The sequence below is a fragment of the Engraulis encrasicolus genome, chromosome 16 (genome assembly GCF_034702125.1).
Source record: "Engraulis encrasicolus isolate BLACKSEA-1 chromosome 16, IST_EnEncr_1.0, whole genome shotgun sequence".
In the NCBI taxonomy this organism is placed as follows: Eukaryota; Metazoa; Chordata; class Actinopteri; order Clupeiformes; family Engraulidae; genus Engraulis; species Engraulis encrasicolus.
Genome location: NC_085872.1, coordinates 54399808 through 54419807, shown reverse-complemented (window position 1 = coordinate 54419807; position 20000 = coordinate 54399808). Strand labels below are relative to the sequence as shown.

At 43.5% G+C, this 20000-nt stretch overlaps 2 protein-coding genes across 2 annotated transcripts in view; both read right to left on the bottom strand.

Annotated features, from left to right (window-relative positions):
* Window positions 1-4780, bottom strand: part of LOC134465929 (phospholipid phosphatase 2-like) — a 42478-nt gene extending 37698 nt beyond the window's left edge. The window contains exon 1 of the mRNA XM_063219830.1: window positions 4058-4780. Coding sequence (XP_063075900.1) covers window positions 4058-4139 — 82 coding nt within the window. The 5' untranslated portion in view covers window positions 4140-4780. The remainder of the gene's footprint in view (window positions 1-4057) is intronic.
* A 6753-nt stretch (window positions 4781-11533) lies between these two features.
* LOC134466175 (granulocyte colony-stimulating factor receptor) overlaps window positions 11534-20000 on the bottom strand; it is a 43824-nt gene continuing 35357 nt past the window's right edge. Inside the window, exons 14-18 of the mRNA XM_063220071.1 lie at window positions 19494-19593; window positions 16484-16565; window positions 14768-15059; window positions 13728-14055; window positions 11534-12214 (exon numbers count right to left, since the gene is read on the bottom strand). Coding sequence (XP_063076141.1) covers window positions 11992-12214; window positions 13728-14055; window positions 14768-15059; window positions 16484-16565; window positions 19494-19593 — 1025 coding nt within the window. The 3' untranslated portion in view covers window positions 11534-11991. The remainder of the gene's footprint in view (window positions 12215-13727; window positions 14056-14767; window positions 15060-16483; window positions 16566-19493; window positions 19594-20000) is intronic.

The following is a 20000-nucleotide window of genomic DNA, read 5'->3' as shown; positions in this document are numbered from 1 at the left end:
GGGCATTGCAGAGAGGCCAGCGATTCGATTCTTTTCGATTCTTAAGAATGCCCCACGATACGATACGATGCGATGCGATTCGATTAAATCGCCGGCCGAAACTTCTGATACATCGATACATTTCGATTTTATTTACATCCCTATTTATTTTATGTGTAAATATGTGTGTTATGTCTTGTGGGCAATGTCTTTATTTATGTATGTGTGTATGCTACTTGACACTTTAATTTCCCCCTGGGATCAATAAAAGATACTCTACTCTACTCTAATAACTACAAGTGGGTTCGGATGAAATCATCAGCCGAGTGCAAATGTCAACATAAACAGAGATTAGCACAATCTTTGACATGGTCACCAAATGTTTTGGGACTGTCATTTAAGTATGCCTGCACTTTGGAATTAGATCAGAGTCTTGTTGTTACACAGGTATATTTGATTTACCTCAACGGTACCCTGTACTCAACTTTACTCGGTCTACCCTACAAGCAGATACAGGGCGGGTGAGAATCCGGTGCGTATCACAAAAGCTACCACACCGGGCCGGAATGGAACCCGGAATGGAACCTGGAATGGAACCCGGAATGGAACCCGGAATGGAACCCGAGTCACCGGCACAGCAGTGCAGTGCTCTCCTGCCCGAGCCGCGACCAATACAGTTTTAATGCCACCACAGGACACCCAATACAGTTTTAATGAATGCCACCACAGGGCACCCAATACAGTTTTAATGCCACCACAGGGCACCCAATACAGTTTTAATGCCACCACAGGGCACCCAATACAGTTTTAATGCCACCACAGAGCACCCAATACAGTTTTTAATGCCACCACAGGGCACCCAATACAGTTTTAATGCCACCACAGGGCACCCAATACAGTTTTAATGCCACCACAGGGCGGCCAATACAGTTTTAATGCCACCACAGGGCACCCAATACAGTTTTAATGCCACCACAGGGCACCCAATACAGTTTTAATGCCACCACAGGGCACCCAATACAGTTTTAATGCCACCACAGGGCACCCAATACAGTTTTAATGCCACCACAGGGCGGCCAATACAGTTTTAATGCCACCACAGGGCACCCAATACAGTTTTAATGCCACCACAGGGCACCCAATACAGTTTTAATGCCACCACAGAGCACCCAATACAATGTTAATGCACAGGGCAGCTGTGGCCTAGTGGTTAGAGAGTTGGTGTTTCATTCTAGGGGATGCAGGTTCAAATCTCCCCTGACCTCTCCCTACATCTCCATCCATGGCTGAAGTGCCATTGAGCAAGACACCTAACCCACATTGCTCCAGGGACTGTAACCACACAATTTTAATGTTCAAAACTTGTTGGCCGTTGGGCCTACTTCCTTGTCACGCCCTGATGAAGACCCTGTGTGGTTGGTCGCTTGGCCTTTTTAGTTATGTACCCCAGTTACAATAAAGGGTTTTTACATTACAAAACACCATACCACTCCTTTTCTCTATGCAAGAGTGGTCTGAAGTAGGCCCAACGCCAGGCCAACAAGTTTTGAAGAATGGACTTTGTCTTTTCACTTTTTTATGGTGGGTACACTGTATATTTGAGCATTTTTTGAAGTGGGTCTGTTGTAAAGGTGACCATCTTCAATGTAGGCCTAGAGTGCAGGGGGAAATGCCGGCTTGTATTCATAGTAGCCCATGGCTCTTGGAGGACTTCATACCATTTGAAGTGACTCCTCGAATAAAAAAAATGGACCTGCATCCCCCTGGCATGAAGACCTGATCTATCTATCTATCTATCTATCTATCTATCTATCTATCTATCTATCTATCTATCTATCTATCTATCTATCTATCTATCTATCTATCTATCTATCTATCTAAATACACCACATCACAGCTTTAGTAGGCTACCAACCCCAAAACGACGTACAGTATATCACGAAAGTGAATACACCCCTCACAGTTTTGCAGATTTTTGAGTATATCTTTTCATAGGAAAGCATTACAGAAATGTAACTTTGACACAATGATTAGTGACCTTTTAACAACATATTTAACCGCTTAAATTTCTTGTTCACTCCGAAAAAAACAAAATACAGCCATTAATGTTTGAACATGTACTCACAAAAGTGAGTACACCCCAGATTAAAATCCGGTAGAGAAGGGGCTATGTTGGCTCGAATCGTCTCGAAAAGAAAAGGGATGACAAGGGAGGTCATCAGTGTGCGTTTTAACCTTTCTTTGCATTGAACTTTTACATTTTGAGTCTGCATCTGGCTTAAATAGATTGGTGTGAGATTTGAATGCAATCCTATGGAGAATATCATGATCTGCTTCAGTAGTCACAGTACATGTTGACATGTATGTTTCTTTTAGGTGTATTTCAGATTGCCAATGTTGACAGCATTCATGCATCCCCAAACCATGTCAGTCCCACTACCATGCTTGGCTTATGAGAGGATACACCATTTTTGTAAAACTCACTTGTTTACCACCACACATGCTTGACACCATCCAAAGCAAATTTGTTTATCTTGGTCTCAAGTGAGAACAGACCAAGGATATGGATCACTGGAACCATGTCGTGTGATCTGAAGAGACCAAGATAAACAAATTTGCTTTAGATGGTGTCAAGCATGTGTGGTGGTAAACAAGTGAGTTTTACAAAAAAGCTGTATCCTCTCATAAGCCAAGCATGGTAGTGGGACTGACATGGTTTGGGGATGCATGAATGCTGTCAACATTGGCAATCTGAAATACACCTAAAAGAAACATGCATGTCAACATGCACTGTGACTACTGAAGCAGATCATGATATTCTCCATAGGATTGCATTCAAATCTCACACCAATCTATTTCAGCCAGATCCAGACTCAAAATTTAAAAGTTCAATGCAAAGAAAGGTTGAAACGCACACTGATGACCTCCCTTGTCATCCCTTTTCATTTCGTTTCATTTCGAGACGATTCGAGCCAACATAGCCCCTTCTCTACTGGATTTTAATCTGGGGTGTACTCACTTTTGTGAGTACATGTTCAAACATTAATGGCTGTATTTTGTTTTTTTCTGAGTGAACAAGAAATTTAAGCGGTTAAATATGTTGTTAAAAGGTCACTAATCATTGTGTCAAAGTTACATTTCTGTAATGCTTTCCTATGAAAAGATATACTCAAAAATCTGCAAAACTGTGAGGGGTGTATTCACTTTCGTGATATACTGTATTCCCTCTTAGGGGCGTCTCAGTAAAAAGACCCACTGAGATGTGCTTGTGCTGGACACACACACACACACACACACACACACACACACACACACACACACACACACACACACACACACACACACACACACACACACACACACACACACACACACACACACACACACACAAATAATTGTACCACCAGCAACAAACATGCCAGGGTCGCCCTCAACCCGTTTACAGGCTACTCAAAACAAACGAAACAAGGCTTTAGAAACGTTACGACCCGGATAGCGTGCTGGAAAATTGTGTCCAGTGAGTTTGACGAAAACAACACACTATATAATAATAGGCCTTTGTAACTGCAGTTACAAAATGCATGGGTTTCAATGTGTTCATTAGAAAACGATTGGGGGAAGACTGGTTTTGTGGTAAGTTTATAAACACACAAAACAACTCACTTGCGACCGGACTACCCAGAAGAACCCACATTTAGGCCACAGGTAGTTTTGCCAAGAAAACACAAGTGGAGTTAATGCTGCATGGACGCAATTAAACAATACACACACACACACACACACACACACACACACACACACACACACACACACACACACACACACACACACACACACACACACACACACACACACACACACACACACACACACACACACACACACACCATTTAGAAGTTCATTGTCAAGATCACGCACATCGTTGCGTGTTGCGTGAATAACCCGCACACACAGGACACACAAACCAAGTTGACAGCGAAGGGTAGCGAACTGCAGACTAGTAGCCAGTGTAAAAATAAATAAATAAATAAAACAGACTAAGATTGTGTTGCCAACACAATTTGGACCACTCACTCACCCGCTAAGACGCACAACACGTCCAGTAAAATGTAGACCTTCTTCTTCTGCTCGGTCGACATGATGATGTTGTCTTTCCTCATCTAGTAAACGATCCCCTTGAAGTCAATAAGTCCCGACTTGTCCCTAGTCGCATGGGATTGTAGCCTGTAGGCCTACAACCTACAAAAAGAGGTCGCTTGTAACGTCAGTCTTTAGGCCTATATTTAAAACACACACACACACACTCTCACATACAAACAAAATCCCAACACGTGAGGTGTGTGTGGCGGTGAGCTGTTTGTCCGCAATGTCTCCCAAATGGTGTCCAAACAAAAGCGATTTCTGTTGACACGCAAACAACACACAAGTCGAGGATACTTTTTCCGGTTGCTGTTGTGTGTGTTTTTTTTCTTTTCCTTTTTTCAACGTCCGCCTCTACCTGTGTGTGTGGACAGGGGCAGGGCTACAGGTGCTCCAGGTGTGTTGGGCTGGGTTGGGCTGGCTGTTTCCCCTCTGCGGCGGCAGCAGCGAGCGAGCAAGCGAATCCTTTCGAAGCGACCTGTTGTCCACAGCACAAAAAAAATAAAACTTGGCGACCTGGAGGTCCTTCAGAGGCGCATATTCGAGTGGTCAACGTTCAAAGTCTCTGCTGTGACAAAAAAAACGCAATACGACTGGGTTTTGTAGCCAGAGAGAGACAGAGAGACGGAGAGAAAAGTGCTTGCCTGCCTTCTGTGCGCGTTTTTTTTCTCTCTTCGTTTACGCACGACCACTCCCCCGTAACGTGACGTCAGATCAGCCTTGGATTTGAGCGCTGTGCGCGTGTCTTCCTTTACTGTGAACTTGAGGCTTTTTTTTACACTTTTGGATATTTTCATAATGCTCAACGACGTCACTTCAAATGAAGTCCAGCTCAGACCAATGATTCGCGACGAGACGAGCTGCAACGTTCTAAAATTCTTTGGTGTGAACAACAAGTGACAACAAGTCAGTGGTGTAGTCTACTTTTTATGGTGGGTATACTGTATATTTGAGATTTTTTTGAAGTGGGTATACTGTATATATTATGCCATTCAAAACAATGGATCAATCAATTTTAAGTGGGTATGCTGAAATCCCTGAAATTTAGAAGTGGCAATAGGCCTACTCCGTATACCCGCATTCTACGTAGACTACACCACTGCAACAAGTATACTCACATGAAATAACACATATGTGAGATAATAAAATACAACAAAAAATCATTCGCTCTGCACTCATGTTAAAGTCGATTATTAAATAATTAATGAATAATTAAATAAATTGAATAACTAATGTAGTTAGGGGGGGGGGTTGCCATGGTAAAGTTTGTGAACCACTGATTCTGCTGATGTGTCTTTTATGCAGATTACTATTGAGGCCTACAGGTGTCTTTAATTGGGATGAGAAGTTCATTGGAAGTGCCTGTCTGCTCTGTGGGACTGGAACAATCAATGATTGGCCGGGGATCAAATACTTTATTTCCCTCAATGAAATGCGGTTCTCATCTATTAAAATATATTCTTTAAAGTTATTTTCCAGGTTTTCTTTTTGATAGTCTGTCTCGCAATGTTAGAATACAACCTACCACTAAAGTTATAGACTGATCATGTCTTTGTCAGTAGGCAAACCAACAAAATCAGCAAACGAGCAAATACCTATTAGTCTCACTGTACATGCTGTATGATATGTGAAAGACTGTGCTGTGTGTGTGTGTGTGTGTGTGTGTGTGTGTGTGTGTGTATGGGTGTGTGTGTGTGTGTATGGGTGTGTATGGGTGTGTGTGTGTGTGTGTGTGTGTGTGTGTGTGTGTGTGTGAGTGTGTGTGTGTAATGGAGGATACCTAGCAGAGTTGGCATGGAACGTTGCTAAACCTCCCTCATAGCCTCATACAGTGCAGATGCCGTCGGGCCGGGAGACTAGTCTCTTGGTCCAGCGGTATCGTACTATGTCTCCCATTGCCGGACCATTGTAGTTGACGAGGTCGCACGTTCGATCCCCGAGGGGGGTGAACAGGTGCAAGATGAGCTCCATCATACGTGCGTGTGTGCGTGTGTGTGTGTGTATGCGAGAGGGGTTGATTCGTGTAAAGTGTGTGCTATCTATCTATCTATCTATCTATCTATCTATCTATCTATCTATCTATCTATCTATCTATCTATCTATCTATCTATCTATCTGTCTGTCTGGGGGCAGACGACACAAAGGAACCCACATCTGTTACCATGGCAATCGCCAAGTCCCTGTGCACTGTACTATGTACTATGGTAGTAATGTATTACTAATGGCCCTGTGTACTGTGATAGTGGTGTAGTACTATGGTAGTAATGCACTGTTATAGTGGTGTAGTACTATGGTAGTAATGTATTACTAAAGGCCCTGTGTACTGTCATAGTGGTGTAGTACTATGGTAGTAATGTATTACTAAAGGCCCTGTGTACTGTCATAGTGGTGTAGTACTATGGTAGTAATGTATTACTAAAGGCCCTGTGTACTGTCCTCGTGGTGTAGTACTATGGTAGTCAGAGATGCACAGAATCCTGATTTTTAGGATCCTGACGGATACCCGATCCTCTGCTGGGTCATTTCAAGTGAAATCAGACACTTTGGGACCCGACCGACACGGATTTTAATCATACTTGCTGTGCCTGTTTAGTAGCAAGGTAGCACGCCAGAACTGCATTTTTGTGAATCTGACACCAATATTAAGGGAGAAACAGACTAGCAAAGGTTTATGCATTCAGCCTTGATTATATCAGTCAGTGTAAGTCACAAATGGATGTCTGAGGTATTGTTGGAAAGCTCTTTACTGGCTCTTCAAATTACTCAAACAGCATGGAATACAACAACCTTCAGAATATGAATTATGATACATTGAAAAATTGAAAATTGAATATCAAAAAACTTATATTTTAAAATGGCTGGTATCTTGTCTACACATAGCCTGTAAGGTCATAAACAACACCTGAAAATGGGGTGTTTGGTTCTTTATTCATTTCAGAGATAATGGGACATAAATGTTGAAATGAGTTGTAATGAAGTAGTAATAGAGTACTGTCGGGGACAGGGCTGGACTGGCCATCTGGCATAACGGGCATTTTCCCGGTGGGCCCTACAGCCATGGCGGTCCCTATTCCAGGTACTCAAAACTACACGGCTTCTGCCCATTGTCAATGGACACAGTGGAAGCTAGACCATTTTAAGCATTCAGAGAGAAGGCAGGGTTGAAAGAATAAGTTCAGTAAAGGATTTTTAAAAAATGTTCAAGCATCAATGGGGATGTTGTAGCTGTATATGATGGCAACTAGTGGCTAGCATGTGTTGAGGAATGTATGCCGAGCACTGGAGAGGTGAAACTGAACTTCCTGCATCCTCATGGACCATCTCCATCCTTCACATATTCCGATAGACATGCTGTCATGTGATATTACTATGGTATCACCATATTATTACTAGGTGATTTGTATGATGCCATATGATGCCATGTATAGTCCCATTGTCTCTGAAATGAATAAAGAACCAAACACCAGCATTTCAGGTGTTGTTCATGACATTGCAGGCTATGTTTAGACAAGGAACTGGCCATTTTAAAATATACGCTTTTTTGATATTCAATTTTTAATTTTTCAATTTATGATCATTCATATTCTGAGGGTTGTTGTGTTCCATGCTGTTTGTGTAATTTGTAGAGCCAGAAAAGAGCTTTCAAATAACACCACGGACATGTTTTTGTGACTTACACTGACTGATATAATCAAGGCTGAATGCATAGTGTCCTACCCTCATATGTAAACCTTCGCTAGTCTGTTTCTCCCTTAATATTGGTGTCAGATTCACACAAATGCAGTTCTGGGGTGCTACCTTGCTACTAAACAGGCACAGCAAGTATGATTGAAATCCGTGTCGGTGGAGTCCCAAAGTCTCTGATTTCACGTGAAATGACCCTCTTAAGATCCTGCCGGATCCGGAATCGGATACCGGATCCTACGAAAGGGTTGAAACACATAGCCTATACTCGCACACGTGGGCCCTTTTTTATTCCGTTGGCTCAAACTATTTTTTAGACTCATTGGCTTACTGCCACACTGCCTACAACAGCCGCTTCCAAAGTTCTTTCATTCCATGCAGTAATTGGGGTTGTGAAAGACTGACTGAAAAGCCTAGGCTAGAGATGCACCAGATCCTGATTTTTAGGTAACTGCCGGATACCGGATCCACTGCTTAAGATCCTGCCGGACCCGGATCCTGTGAAAAACCGTATTATCCTGCCGGATCCGGAACCGGATCTTGGATCCGTTGCATCTCTAATGGTAGTAGTAATGTACGGTATTCGCAAAGGCCCTGTGTAATGTCATAGTGGTGTACTAGTACCATAGTAATGTATTACCAAAGGCCCTGTGTAATGTCATAGTGGTGTACTAGTACCATAGTAATGTATTACTAAAGGCCCTGTGTAATGTCATAGTGGTGTACTAGTACCATAGTAATGGTTGCTTGTTGACTATTACAGCGTTCCACTGGCATGCTCTCTCTCTCTCTCTCACACACACACACACACACACACACACACACACACACACACACACACACACACACACACACACACACACAGCCTTTTGGCTCCCCCTGCTGTCCAATCACAGCCATTGCAGTATCATTACACACTGCAGTATTATTTTCTTTTTTTGTTGTCGTCTTTTTCAGCTTTATTTGACAGGTCAGTGTGAGAGGTGGACAGGATGCGAAGTGGGAGAGAGATACGGAGAGGGCTCGGCAAAGGATCCGGGCCGGGAATGGAACCCGGGTCAGCCGCATGGCAGGCGAGTGCCCTACCGGTAGGCCACAGCCAGGCCAACACTTCAGTATTATTTCAATGGGAGAAAAGACTACACACTAGGCTACCTGAAGAGGCCATTTTTGTAGTTCAATAGCCACGTCTTATACTGGGTTTCAATACTCATGAACGGCCATCCGGGTACTTTGCTCTTAAATTTGCGTTACGCCCCTTTATGGGTGAAAACAAACCGAATGTCTCATTGACTTACATGCTACATCGGCTAGCCTAAATGAACACAGTCCATGCTTCAGCCACGGCTGTTAGGCTATATTTTTTGAACAGCCAGCAACGCAACACATTTTCGGCATGTTGCGCGTGAACAACGCAAGTCTACAGGTCTGTATTTTTCGTTTATTAAACGCCAACATCACCAATTGACTTGCATGGGTTGTTTTCCCCCACAAATGGGCGTAATGCACATGGAAAACGTCACACCGTTCATGAGTATCGGAGAAAAGACGACACTAAGCAAAGTAGAGGCCATTGTTGTAGTTCAATAGCCACGTCTTATAATGGGTTTCAATGGGAGAAAAGACTACACATTAGGCCATTTTTGTAGCGTAATAGCCATGTCCTATGGTGAGTTTCAATGGAGAAAAGACTACAAAAAGTAAAGTATTGGGAATCCTGGAACAGAATACAATGCAATATAACATAAAACAATATCATTTTTTAATTGTGACACATGTCCATTATGTCCATTAAAATGAGCAATATATACATACATGCAATCTCATGCAACAGCGCTACATCAATATAATCCCTAAGGTATTCGGGTTGTTTTTTGCCTGAGAAAAATAGTATCAGTTTTTATTCTTACTCGTGTTCTTCACTGGCTTTGGCTCATTTTCTGTGAGGAAAATAAATCTGAAAAAAAAAAAAATATATATATATATATATATATAGTGACTCCCCCTTGCTACCACGCCCCCAAACCCCCCCACCTCCCCACCCCAAAAAAAAAAAACCTCTTTACAATGCTGTACATGTTGAGTAGACAAGGCAGAAGGTGAATTCTGTGGAGAAGGGAGTGCAGATATTGTTTGGTTCTCCAGTTCAGTTGTGCATCAATGTTGCAACCTTGTGGCGAGAAGAACACTAGTGGCTCAGCCCGAGAGTTTTCTTCACTGTCTCCTTATCTTTCCCTCTCTTTATCTGTTATCCACAAAGACACATATACACAGAGATTCACAAGTAGGATGAAGGGAACAAGAGGATGAATATGAGCTATGATGCTTTCCTTTTTAAATTATTTTTATGTATGTCACGTCTTATAATGTCTTTCAATGGGAGAAAAGATTACATGCTAGGCTATCTGAAGAGGGCATTTTTGTAGTCCAATAGCCACATCTTGTAATGGGCTTCAATGGGAGAAAAGACTACATTGTGACTCCCCTTCCCCAAAAACACTGTTCATTGATCAATCGGCAGGTTGACTGAAGTTGACTCAAGTGACACGTCATGGGTGTCAGTGTGTGACAGTCTTGTCTGATTGATTGACAGGTGACAGCTGATTGACAGGCTGATATAAGAAGTCCACACTGACACCCCATTGGCTGTCTGTCTGTTGGTGGGGCGCGGCTCCCGAATCTAAATTTAATTGGTCAGCAGGGCACATCATAATGACCGCTGATGCTGATTGGCTATTGGCGAGGTTTAAACTACAAGTTGATTGGCTGGTGGTGGGGAGACAAATGGGAGACTGCTGTCCAATCAGTTGATTGGTTTTCAAGTCCAGCAGGCTCCTTGACACCGCTCTCAAATCCCATTGGCCGAGATCTAATTGGCCCGTTGACTCTGCTCTCAAATTCAATTGGTCGGTTGCTTTATGGGGAGGAAGAGGACTCAAACTGGATTGGATTATCGCTCTATGATGCGGTGGAGGACTCAAACTCGATTGGTCAGTCACTGTATGATGCGGTGGCAATTGTGAGTATGATTGGTCATATGCCAGAAGAGGTGGTAAGCTGACATCTGCGTAGATCGTGTTTGTTGGGGGGAGCTCCTGTGACCTCGCGTGGTTGAGTGCCGGCTGACATGCGGGTGAGATCCCACTGAGGTCAGGCTGGGAAGCGTCCACCAGCCGCCTGCCCATTGTCCTCGACTGTGGTGGGTCGTGGTGCGTCGGACAACAGCGATGCACCGTTCTCAACTGTAATTCGTTGTTGAAGTCAGTGTGTGGTTGACCGTTCACCGCTCTCGTCTGTGAATGGTGGAGACCAGTGATGCGCGGGTTGACGAAAAAACAAGACACACCCGACCGCTTTTTTCCCTAGTCCGCCCGCTTGCCCTGCCCGCAAGAAATATTCATGAAAAATATTGACCCGGCCCGCTTCCCGACCCGCCTTTGAAAATAGTAGCCGTGCGTCTTTATGAACACCCTAGCGTCATTGGCAAAGCACAATCACGTCAATAAAGGTCTTAAAAAAGGAATTTGAGTCAAGAACAAGACAGCTGTGCATTTCAACAGGACATGTTGGATTTTTGAACCGAGGCCATGCAATGAGGACTGCCGACTGTCACCTGTTTATTTCGGTAACATCGTCGTTTGGATAGCCTACATGGAGAAAATTAATCTGTAGGTTGGTGAGCAGACTGAGCCAGCCGTCGATTGCCTCATAGTCATGGTAGGCTACGACACAGGAAATGAAAACAAACTCTGTAAGCAACCCATGAGCGCGAAACCATTACAATTGTATAAGAAAATATGTAGGCTATATCCATCACTGCACTGTTTAGAGAGCACCCTCTGTGTTCTTCAAAATGCACTCAATGGTTGCACCTGCTGCACCAGTTGCGCGCAGAAGATATTCGGCCGACGCAGGAGCCTCATTAAGTCTCCTGCAGAGCGCGTGGCACCATCGTAGTTATTCAGCCATATAAACTTTGATCTATTTCGCAAAAAATGTCCCTGTCTGCTAAAGTAAACTATAGCCTATTGGCTAGCCTATAGCCTACTTTAAAATTCGGCATCATTTCAAAGGTCCTGACCGACCGCACCCGACCCGAATTTCATTAAAAATAATATTTCATAACCCGTGCCTGCGGTCGACCGCAGTTAATTGCAAGCGCCCGCTGCTTTCGGGTCAGCCCGCGCATCACTGGTGGAGACGTAGGCGTGCAGAAAAGTCAGCGTCCGGTTGGCCGCATGCCAGAGAGCAAGACGCGGCTCTGCAATCTGACTGGCTGGTCGGTGTCTGTGTCCTCGACTGGGATAGGCTGGGAGATTGCAGGTCCTTCTCTGATTGGTTGTTGTGAGTCCGGGTGATGTGACCGGGTGATCTCACTGGAGAACCGTCTGCTCTCCTCAGAGCTGGTTGGCTGAGAGATATAGTTAAGTCATTTTCTGATTGGTTGTGGGAGTGCACTGTACAGCATGTCACAGAAGAGAAAACTTTGCTTACATTCCTGCAGATTTTAAAATACATTTCACATTACAACATTAAAGACAATTCTTTTGTGCAAATCACATTTTGCCACCACATATGTTTGACATAATCTAAAGCACATTTGTTTATCTTGTTTTTTTTGTTTTTTTTACTAATTATAACCAAATAATCAATGAAATTGATAAATAATCAAATAAACCAATTTGTTTGAAAAACATTTTGTGGAAGGCAGTGTAACAGTGTAAAATGTGGTATTGATCTAATGGTAACACTTTATGTTAGGGATACATCTATTAGCACTAATACATACAATGTTAATGCCTGCATAAGTAACTTGTAAGGCATGTACTAAGAAAACGCTAAGGCCTACTAGGTCCTTGCTAAGTCTAAATTGGTAAAAAATCCCTTATTGCGTATGAACAAGACATTTGCGAAGACATGCCTAACAAATGTTTGATTTTGCTTTACATGCCTTACAAGTTACTTATACAGGCACATTGTACGTATTAGTGCTAATAGATGTATCCCTAACATAAAGTGTTATCGATCTAATTAAGAAACAGGTTGATTAATTGTGAAACAGTAATTGGTTGAAAACAAAAGACAGTGTGATAGTGCTAGAGAGGTCTGCACACTGCTGGGTGTGGGCTCCAAAACATATCAACTTTATTTCACTCTGCAATCTGCATGTTTAGTAAAAAAGCCGCACTCCTGGATCAGTTTCTTGCAGTTTTAATACTGGGTTAGCATGACAGACAGACAGACGTTTCGGCCTAAGTCTTCTTCAGCGTCTTTCCATGCAATCTGCAACATTTCCATCCAGTGGTGGAATCTAACTCAGGCCTAGTGGATCGAAACACTGCCGATTGTATAATGCAGTGGTTGTCAACCTTTTTTGAACAAACGCCCCTCTTGGCCTCATCACAAGCCTTTCTTCGGGTTTCAGTAAACGCACACCGTGTGAGGTGCGTACGTCGGACAATTAGACTCAACTTGAAAAAGAATGGTCGTCGCACACTCGGAACTTCATGCAGTTACATTTACCTCCCAACACCCCCTTGACCTCATCATAAAGCTGACAACGCCCCCCTTAGTATTAAAAAAATAAACGGACTAATGGCCCCCAATTCAAACTAAGCTCCGCCCCCTTTCATCTGTATCCTTCTCAACGACCCCCCTAGATCTCCCAAACGCCCCCCTTGGGGGCTGTACCGCCCCCGTTGAGAAACACTGGTATCATGAAATGTCATTTATATTTTTTGGAGCTCATGACCAGTGTGCAGACCACTCTGCCTTCCACATTTGTCTGGCACCTGGATTATTGTTTTGTGGATGTGCACTCCAATCAATCAATCAATCAATCAATCAATCAATCAATCAATCAATCAATCAATCAATCAATCAATCAATCAAAATCACCCCAAACTTAAAAAAACAAAGGATACAAAAGGCAGTGAGCAGCAAGTGTCACTCTGCTTCCTGATTGGTTCAGCTGCTTGTAGTCCTCCTCCGATTGGACGAGAGGCTTGTAGCACTCCTCCGATTGGACGAGAGGCTTGTAGCACTCCTCTGATTGGACGAGAGGCGTTCCGTCGTCACCGGAGGTGGAGGTGAGGTCGGATTCTGATTGGCTGGGCAATATCTGGGCGTATCTGAGCACGACGGGACTGAACTCCCTCTCCCATTGGCTGGACGGCCTTCTGCAGGCTTCTGGTTGGTCGAGGGCATTGAGCGTCTTGAGCTGTGATTTGTCGAATTGCCTCTGTTGAGCTTCTGATTGACACACAAGAATAGACAAAAGATTAAGTTGAGAGCAGATACATTGATGTGATTTCCAAAGTCCTCTTAAGATTTTTGTATTTTGTTCATCAAGTAACCTTATATATATATCAAAACAAAGTATCCATTTTAGGCCACTTTAAAAGTGTCTTTACGTTCACCCTTTTTCTGGAGTGTTCATAAATGTTATGTTCAGAGCTGTATTTTAGGTGTTTTTTTGGTTTACACATCTGGCTCTTTAGTGAGATGTCGAAATGAGTCAACCGAAAGAGAACTAAATCCTGGAACTAACCCCGGTCCTCTGAGGGAGAACTAAACCCTGGAACTAACCCTGGAACTAACCCTGGAACTAACCCTGGAACTAACCCTGGAACTAACCCTGGTCCTCTGAGGGAGAACTAAACCCTGGAACTAACCCTGGAACTAACCCTGGTCCTCTGAGGGAGATGAAAGAGAACTAAACCCTGGAACTAACCCTGGTCCCCTGAGGGACACGGATGAGAACTACACCCTGGAACTAACCCCGGTTCTCTGAGGGAGAACTAAACTCTGGAACTAACCCTGGTCCTCTGAGGGAGACGAATGAGAACTAACCCCGGTTCTCTGAGGGAGAACTAAATCCTGGAACTAACCCAGGTCCCCTGAGGGAGAACTAAACCCTGGAACTAACCCCGTTCCTCAGAGGGAGATGGATGAGCCATCTCACCAGAACGTCCATGTCTGCCATGGTGCACAGGGAACAGCTGGGCGGGTCTAAGGGCGTTGAAGTTGAACTCGCAATGTGATTGGTGGAATGGCGTCCATTGAGCTTGTAATTGGTTCAGAGGGAACAGCTGGGCGGGTCTGAGGGCGTTGAACTCGCGTTTTGATTGGTGGAGGGCGATGAACTCGCAATGTGGTTGGTGGAGGGTGTTGAACTCGCGATTTGATTGGCCAAGAGGGAGGGACAGGTTTAGGGAGTGGAGGAGCTCTTCAGGTTGATGGAAAACTAGACCGTTCTGGAGAGGAAACACACACACACACACACACACACACACACACACACACACACACACACACACACACACACACACACACACACACACACACACACACACACACACACACACACACACACACACACACACACACACACACACACACACCCAATACACACACACACAAACAAACACACACACACACACACACACACACACACACACACACACACATACACACACACACACACACACACACACACACACACACACACACACACACATTGTATTTATTTTCATTTTGTACAGGGCTTGATAATACACACACAAACACACACAGTTCAATATTTTAGCATATTTATATCATATTTTATCATATTTATAAACTTGATATTCCACACACACACACATGCACGCACACACACACATGCACACACGCACGCACCCGCGCACGCACACACACACACACACACACACACACACACACACACACACACACACACACACACACACACACACCTACACACACACACACACACACACATTCACACTTTGTATTCATATTTAAATACAAGGCTTGATAATACACACACACAGACACACACGCACACACACACTAATACACACACATACATACACACAGTTCAATATTTTATCAGATTTATAAACTTGATATCCCCCGCGCGCGCACAATATTCAATTCACTATTCAATATTTTATCAGATTGTGAGCAGTGAGCATATGAGCAGTCCTTTATCCTAGTGTATTTAGTCCTTTATCAAAATGACCTCTTCCGGTAGCCTATTGTGTAGTCTTCTGTCCCATTGAAACCCATTATATGACGTGACTATTGAACTATCAAAATGGCCTTTTCAGGTTAGCCTAGCGTGTAGTCTTCTATCCCATTGAAACCCATTATAAGACGTGGCTATTGAACTACACAAATGGCCTCTTCCGGTAGCCTAGTGTGTAGTCTTCTATCCCATTAAAACACATTATAAGACGTGGCTATTGAACTACAAAAATGGCCTCTTCCGGTAGCCTAGTGTGTAGTCTTTTCTCCCATTGAAACACATTATATGACGTGACTATTGAACTAACATAATGGCCTTTTCAGGATAGCCTAGCGATTAGACTTCTATCCCATTGAAACCCATTATATGATGTGACTATTCAACTAACAAAATGGCCTTTTCAGGTTAGCCTAGTGGGTAGTCTTCTATCCCAATGAAACCCACTATAAGACGTGACTATTGAACTAACAAAATGGCCTTTTCAGGTTAGCCTAGCGTTTAGTCTCTTCTCCCATTGAAACGCATTACATGACGTGACTACTGAACTAACAAAATGGCCTCTTCCGGTAGCCTAGTGTGTAGTCTTCTATCCCATTGAAACCCATTATAAAAGGTGGCTATTGAACTACAAAAATGGCCTCCATGCTGTACCTGCCAGAGGTGTGGGGAGGGCCATGAGGAGACGCTGGACCTGGAGGGGTTGGGGATGGCCAGACCAAGAGACCTGTGGAGCCTAGGGGGGGGGGGGGTGGAGAGAGAGAGGGGGGGGAGGGGGTGAAGAGAGAGAGAGAGGGGCAGGGGGTGAAGAGAGAGAGGGGGAGGGGGGGAGGAGGAGAGACGGGGAGAGTGGAGAGAGAGGGGGAGGAGGAGAGAGAGTGGGGGAGGAGGAGAGAGAGTGGGGGTGGAGAGAGAGAGAGGGGAGAGGAGAGAGAGAGAGGGGGAGGAGGAGAGAGAGGTGGAGAGAGGGGGAGGATGAGAGAGAGGGGGGTGGAGATAGGGAGAGGAGAGAGAGGGGGAGAGGAGAGAGAGAGAGAGGGAGGAGAGAGAGAGAGAGAGAGAGGAGGAGATAGAGGAGAGAGAGATGGGGGGAGGAGATAGGGAGAGGGGGGAGAGGAGAGAGAGAGAGAGAGAGAGGAGAGAGAGAGGGAGGAGAGAGAGAGGTGGAGAAAGAGGGGGTTAGAGGAGGAAAGGGAGAGAGAGGGGGAGAGAGAGAAAGAGAGAGAGGAGAGAGGGGGGGGAGTAGAGAGAGAGAGGGAGGAGGAGAGAGAGGGGGAGGGGGAGAGGGAGAGAGAGAGAGAGAGAGAAAGAGATGGAGAGAGAGAAGGAAAGAAAACATGAACAAGTACTGTAGTAGATCTATTGTCTATAAATGTCATCAGTTTCCCAAATAGCATGAATAATACTGCCAACGCTTTACCTAAATAGCATGAATAATACTGCCAACGCTTTACCTAAATAGCATGAATAATACTGCCAACGCTTTACCTAAATAGCATGAATAATACTGCCAACGCTTTACCTAAATAGCATGAATAATACTGCCAACGCTTTACCTAAATAGCATGAATAATACTGCCAACGCTTTACCTAAATAGCATGAATAATACTGCCAACGCTTTACCTAAATAGCATGAATAATACTGCCAACGCTTTACCTAAATAGCATGAATAATACTGCCAACGCTTTACCTAAATAGCATGAATAATACTGCCAACGCTTTACCTAAATAGCATGAATAATACTGCCAACGCTTTACCTAAATAGCATGAATAATACTGCCAACGCTTTACCTAAATAGCATGAATAATACTGCCAACGCTTTACCTAAATAGCATGAATAATACTGCCAACGCTTTACCTAAATAGCATGAATAATACTGCCAACGCTTTACCTAAATAGCATGAATAATACTGCCAACGTGTACATTAATACTTTACCTAAATAGCATGAATAATACTGCCAACGTGTACATTAATACTTTACCTAAATAGCATGAATAATACTGCCAACGTGTACATTCATATTTTACCTAAATAGCATGAATAATACTGCCAACGTGTACATTCATACTTTACCTAAATAGCATGAATAATACTGCCAACGTGTACATTAATACTTTACCTAAATAGCATGAATAATACTGCCAACGTGTACATTAATACTTTACCTAAATAGCATGAATAATACTGCCAACGTGTACATTAATACTTTACCTAAATAGCATGAATAATACTGCCAACGTGTACATTCATATTTTACCTAAATAGCATGAATAATACTGCCAACGTGTACATTCATATTTTACCTAAATAGCATGAATAATACTGCCAACGTGTACATTCATACTTTACCTAAATAGCATGAATAATACTGCCAACGTGTACATTAATACTTTACCTAAATAGCATGAATAATACTGCCAACGTGTACATTAATACTTTACCTAAATAGCATGAATAATACTGCCAACGTGTACATTCATACTTTACCTAAATAGCATGAATAATACTGCCAACGTGTACATTAATATTTTTCGTATGTTTGTTCATTGTGGGTATAGGTTCTATATTTACCTAAATAGCATGAATAATGAATAATAGAGCAGGAGAGACTTCCGGTGAGGTGAGATGTCGGTGTGAGTAGCTCCGCACAAACCCTGGCGTCTAACTTCATAAATCAAAAGTTAAGGTGCCTTTAAATGAACTCTTAAAATGCAAATTAATGGACAAAAAGTAATGAACTTGAGATCTGGCACGGTTGCCCAAGAAACTCCGCGAGAGAAACTAAAGAAGAAGAAATCAAGCGTGACTGAAGAAACAAAAAGCTGGAACAAAGTTTGAAGGCCATGTTGACTGACTTCAAGGAGGAAATCTCCAAACAAATTGCAGAGCTTCGACAAGACTTCGGAACGTTTTCAAATGAATTAAAACAAGTAAGAGCTGACGTTACCGAAATACGCACGGGATTAGAAGAAGCAAATGCCGATATGAAGGAAGCTGAGCAACGCATACATGAATTGGAAGAAAGAGAGACAAGTGCAAATGAGACGATAGAATGGCTGAAACAAGAGCAAAAAAAGAATGAATGAAAGACTTGAGCATCTCGAGAACAAAGCCTGTCAAAATAACATTCGGATATATAATATTAAAGAAGGCAGAGAGGGAGGAAACATGGCCGGATTTATAAGAACATTTCTCAAGGAAAAGTTGATGCTCCCTCCTGGACTACTACAGGTTGAAGCAGCCTATCGTTCACGCCTGTTTAATTTGACCCTCATCAGTTCAAATATTGTTTGTTACTATCAGTTTTCAAGGGACCATGCAGAATAAAGACTACCCTGTAGTGTAAAAGAAAGCAGTGTAGTACTGGGGAGGTAGGCTACACTGTCTGTGTGTGTGTCTGTGTGTGTGTGTGTGTGCGTGCGTTCATTTTCTTGTGTGCGTGTGTTCACTTTGCTCTGAGTGTCTGTGAGTGTGTGTCTGTGCGTGCGTGTGTCTGTGTGTGAGTGCGTGTGTGCGTACGTTCACCTTGCTCTGAGTGCCTGTGTGTGCGTGTGTGCGTGCGTTCACCTTGCTCTGAGTGCCTGTGTGTGTGTGTCTGTGCGTGTGTGTGTGTGTGTGTCTGTGCGTGTGCGTCTATGCGTGCGTGCGTGGGTTCACCTTGCTCTGAGTGCAAAGGTCAGTACGAGCAGGGCAATCAGCACCCCCAACGCTGTAATGGTCCAGCCAATCACCACGGAGAAGGCCGCCGACTCTCCTGCTGGGAAATGGAGTTTTGGAGTCCATTCAAACAAGTGTTAAGAGATGAGTAACCAACTACAAAAATGGACTCTATAAAAAATGGCCTTTACAGGTAGTCTAGTTTGTAGTCTTTTTTCCCATTGAAACTCATTGTAAGACGTGGCTATTGAACTACAAAAATGGCCCCTTCAGGTTAGCCTCGTGTGTAGTCTGTTTTCCCAATGAAACTCATTGTAAGACGTGCCTTTTGAACTACAGAAATGGCCTCCTCATGTTAGCCTTGTGTGTAGTCTTTTCTCCCATTGAAACCCATTCTAAAACATAGCTATTGAACTACAAAAATGGCCCCTTCAGGTTAGCCTCGTGTGTAGTCTGTTTTCCCAATGAAACTCATTGTAAGACGTGCCTTTTGAACTACAAAAATGG